Source organism: Austrofundulus limnaeus, unplaced genomic scaffold (genome assembly GCF_001266775.1).
Source record: "Austrofundulus limnaeus strain Quisiro unplaced genomic scaffold, Austrofundulus_limnaeus-1.0 Scaffold639, whole genome shotgun sequence".
In the NCBI taxonomy this organism is placed as follows: Eukaryota; Metazoa; Chordata; class Actinopteri; order Cyprinodontiformes; family Rivulidae; genus Austrofundulus; species Austrofundulus limnaeus.
Genome location: NW_013953041.1, coordinates 110,450 through 113,983, shown reverse-complemented (window position 1 = coordinate 113,983; position 3,534 = coordinate 110,450). Strand labels below are relative to the sequence as shown.

The 3,534-nt window shown below is 36.9% G+C and overlaps 1 protein-coding gene across 1 annotated transcript in view; it reads right to left on the bottom strand.

Annotated features, from left to right (window-relative positions):
- LOC106531473 (uncharacterized) overlaps positions 1-3,463 on the bottom strand; it is a gene marked incomplete in the record, with an annotated part of 111,337 nt that extends 107,874 nt beyond the window's left edge. The window contains 3 exon segments of the mRNA XM_014027349.1: positions 424-471; positions 1,679-1,815; positions 3,357-3,463. Coding sequence (XP_013882803.1) covers positions 424-442 — 19 coding nt within the window.
- Between the last annotated feature and the right edge of the window lie 71 nt (positions 3,464-3,534).

Below are 3,534 nucleotides of genomic sequence, written 5' to 3'. Positions count from 1 at the left end.
GCCCACTTCACTGCAGACGCCAATCCACCTGTTGATCTCCTGCTCCATTCTTCCCTCATTCATGAACAAGACCCTGAGATACTTAAACTGCTCCACTTGGGGCAGGACCTCCTCCCCGACCTGGAGAAGGCACCCTACCCTTTTCTGGCTCAAGACCATGGTCTGGGATTTGGAGGCACTGATCCTCATCCCATCTGTGAACCGCTCCATATTGTTCATGTTTCATCATTAAGTTCTCAACATTAAATAAGCTTCACTTTAAACCTGATCAGAACCAGTTTAGTTTCAGAGCCCTTGGTACCATGGAATCATAAGTGCTTCCTCTCCCATGCAGCTGATTCAAGGCATAATTAATTCAGGTTCACACCAAAATCCTGACTTAATTCCTTATCATAGATTCATGCAATAGACTCCTGGACTCACCTGATGATGCAGAGGCCATAGTTTCAGTCTAGATTGTATCAAAATTACCTAAAATGGAGAGAGGAAATAAAACCTGTTTTTATTCCAACAAAGTCAGTTTTGCTTCACATAAACATTCCTCAGATGACTACAAAGAAGTGAAAGTGATTATATTGTCCTAATCAAATCAAATATTAAAATACACCTGTTAATGTCTTCCATTAATGATTGAAGAGTCCAGCAGGAGAAACAAATCTGAGTCATTAAAGTCAGTAAATCAGGGCTTGGTAGATTGTATATTTGTTTGAACAAAGCTTCTTAACAATGAATCTTAAATCTTGTAAAATCTGTTAATTTCTCTTTTAAACGGAGCCACATTTGTAAGGAACATGTATTTGTGGGAGGAGCGGTAGAGCTGAATTTGGGCTGCTCACATGATAAATCTGTCAGATCTTCTCTGTCCAGCAGCTTAATTTGTTGTGATTAACTCTTGTTTTGAGCTTCTGTTCTCCCAGCTGCTGCCAGTCAGGTTCAGCTTTGAGATTTACAGGATTTATCAACAAGAACCCTCGTTACAACAAAAATTTAATTGAACAAACAACATTTACTTATGTAGGTAAGCACCTGTTACCAAAATAGTTTTTATCAACAGTTTACCTTTCTAGTTTTTGAAATTGATCGAATCAGAAGACAAACTTTCAAAACACCACAAAAAGGGAATCAGAGTATTTAGGTTTTTGTCATCGACACACTGCACAATGTTTTATTTAAAACTAAATTAAAAGACAAATTACAAATATTTGATTAGAGTGGATTCGTTCTTGACAGGTAATTAGCTCAAATTTAAACAACTACAAAGACCGGTTAATATATGTATTTCTAAGCAAATCAGATAAACAATTTATTTAACTTTAAAAATTTAAACCCAGAATGTGTTGTGCATGTATGTTTGTGGTTTATCTGTGTGTGTGTGTGTGTGTGTGTGTGTGTGTGTGTGTGTGTGTGTGTGTGTGTGTGTGTGTGTGTGTGTGTGTGTGTGTGTGTGTGTGTGTGTGTGTGTGTGTGTGTGTTTACACTATGTTGAAATGATTGTGAAGATGTAAAGATAAGTTTTAACAGAGTTTACTCTAAGTTAGGTTTTAATTGACTCAGTGAGTTTGTGTCGCGTGCACGGAGCTGCAGATTTGAGAACCTGCTGATGTTGTCAGATGATGAGGGAGGTCAACAGGAAGGCCAAGTTTAGGTGTTGGTCTCATCTTTGATGGGCAGTCTTTACCTGCTGGTCATCTATATTCATGGAGTGAAGATTCGGTGCTGATGGACCAGAACAGACTGGTGGCCAGGCACACTCTGATGAGGCGTCTCAATCACTGAAAGGCAAATCTGCAGTTGATGGCAGCTCACAGAATAATCCTAAAATGGAAAAGTTTATACTTCAAGAAAAAAAATTTCTTCAAGTGAAAATCAACCAAATATTGGCAAGAAGGAACTGGAAACCCAGCAAGATGTTTCCAGTTCCAAGATCAGCAAGCAAACAGCAACTAGCAGACAGAATGAAACTTTAGCCAGAGAGGACAAAAAGGGGAAAAATGCAAACATGAAAATGTTTATATCAGGTGTTGTCTGGTTGTGTGTGAGAGAACAGGTAAAACCATCTGGGTCTGTTTCACCCATTTAAAGCACACGAACATGCTTCACATATTCACTGCTCGGGATTATCCTCAGATCAGTGTAAAACAAAACAATAATAATAAATTACTGCTTGATCAGTGACTAGTGATTAAATGAACAACAAATCACTTGATTAAATGAAACCTAAACTAAATTATTCTTCTCGTTATGTAAATCTTAAGCACTAATTAGTAACAAAATTAAACAAAACATGATCACACAAACAAGTGAATGAACAAGAAAAAAAGAGAAAAGAAAACTTTTAGGCATGTGAAATAAAAATTTTAAACAAAACATAAAATGTTAAAAGTTTATTATTTTTTTTAAAAAACCACAAGGAGCTAAACAGGTGCAAAAGGGCATTCCTCGGCAAATTTGCAAGCTAGCCGAATTAATAAGTGGGTAGACAACATGTTACTTTGTTATGGCTGGTTTAGGATAGAACAGGGAAAATGTTTAGTTTATACTTTTCAAAGGAATTTACGTTTGGGAAGAAAGTTTCTTTAGGAGAGCACTTTAGTCTTGGCAGCAGCAGAGGTTGACAAAGGTCAAAGGTCAACCACAGGGTCAGGATGTTCCTCTACACTTACTTTTTGTGCCAAGTTCAGTTATATAGAGAACATAACAATATTTATTATTTTTATTATTTATCACACTGATAAAACTCTGTTCTACCAAATATCTACCCAAACAAATAAATAAACAAATAAATAGAAAACACAAATCTGCAGTCATAGATGATGTTAATGTTGTCACTTTATCATTTTACTTTGTGATCTTTAGTTGTGTTCACCTCGTGTGATTCAGAGAAAACTTCAGAGGTCCACAACAACACAAAATGTGTTTGTTTGTTTGTCTGTCTGTCTGTTTGTTTGTTTGTTTGATGAGAATGTTTTCTGGAGCAAACTGAATAAATGTTAACACATTKAATCTGCTGCTCAGTTCCTCCTGAAGGTTTTATCTTTATTATATTTGATTGTATCACTATCACTGCAGTCAGATCAAAGTTCAGGTTCATTTCATCTGAACTTCAGACTCCAGTTTGAAATAAACAGTCAGTTGTTAATGTAGTCATTTATCCAAATCTTGTGATTAAAATCCAAATAAAATACATTTCTTATGTTATAAAGTAATTTTTTCTTTATTTAAACTCGAAAAAGAAGGTTTAAAATTAACTTGTGTGAAACTAACACCTGACAGGTGTGGAGTTAAACTCACTCATTAAACTGTTTCTAAAATCACAAGTTAGTTTGTTTCTGTAGATATTTGTTGTTTGGACTCACCTGATCCCTGAATCAGCTGCTGCTGGATTCTTTCTCCAGGCTGAAGAATCACCTGCAGTCCTCACCTGTCCTCACCGGTCCTCACCTGTCCTCACCTGTCCTCACCTGTCCTCACCTGTCCTCACCTGTCCTCACCTGTCCTCACCTGTCCTCACCTGTCCTCGCCTGTGTCCTCACC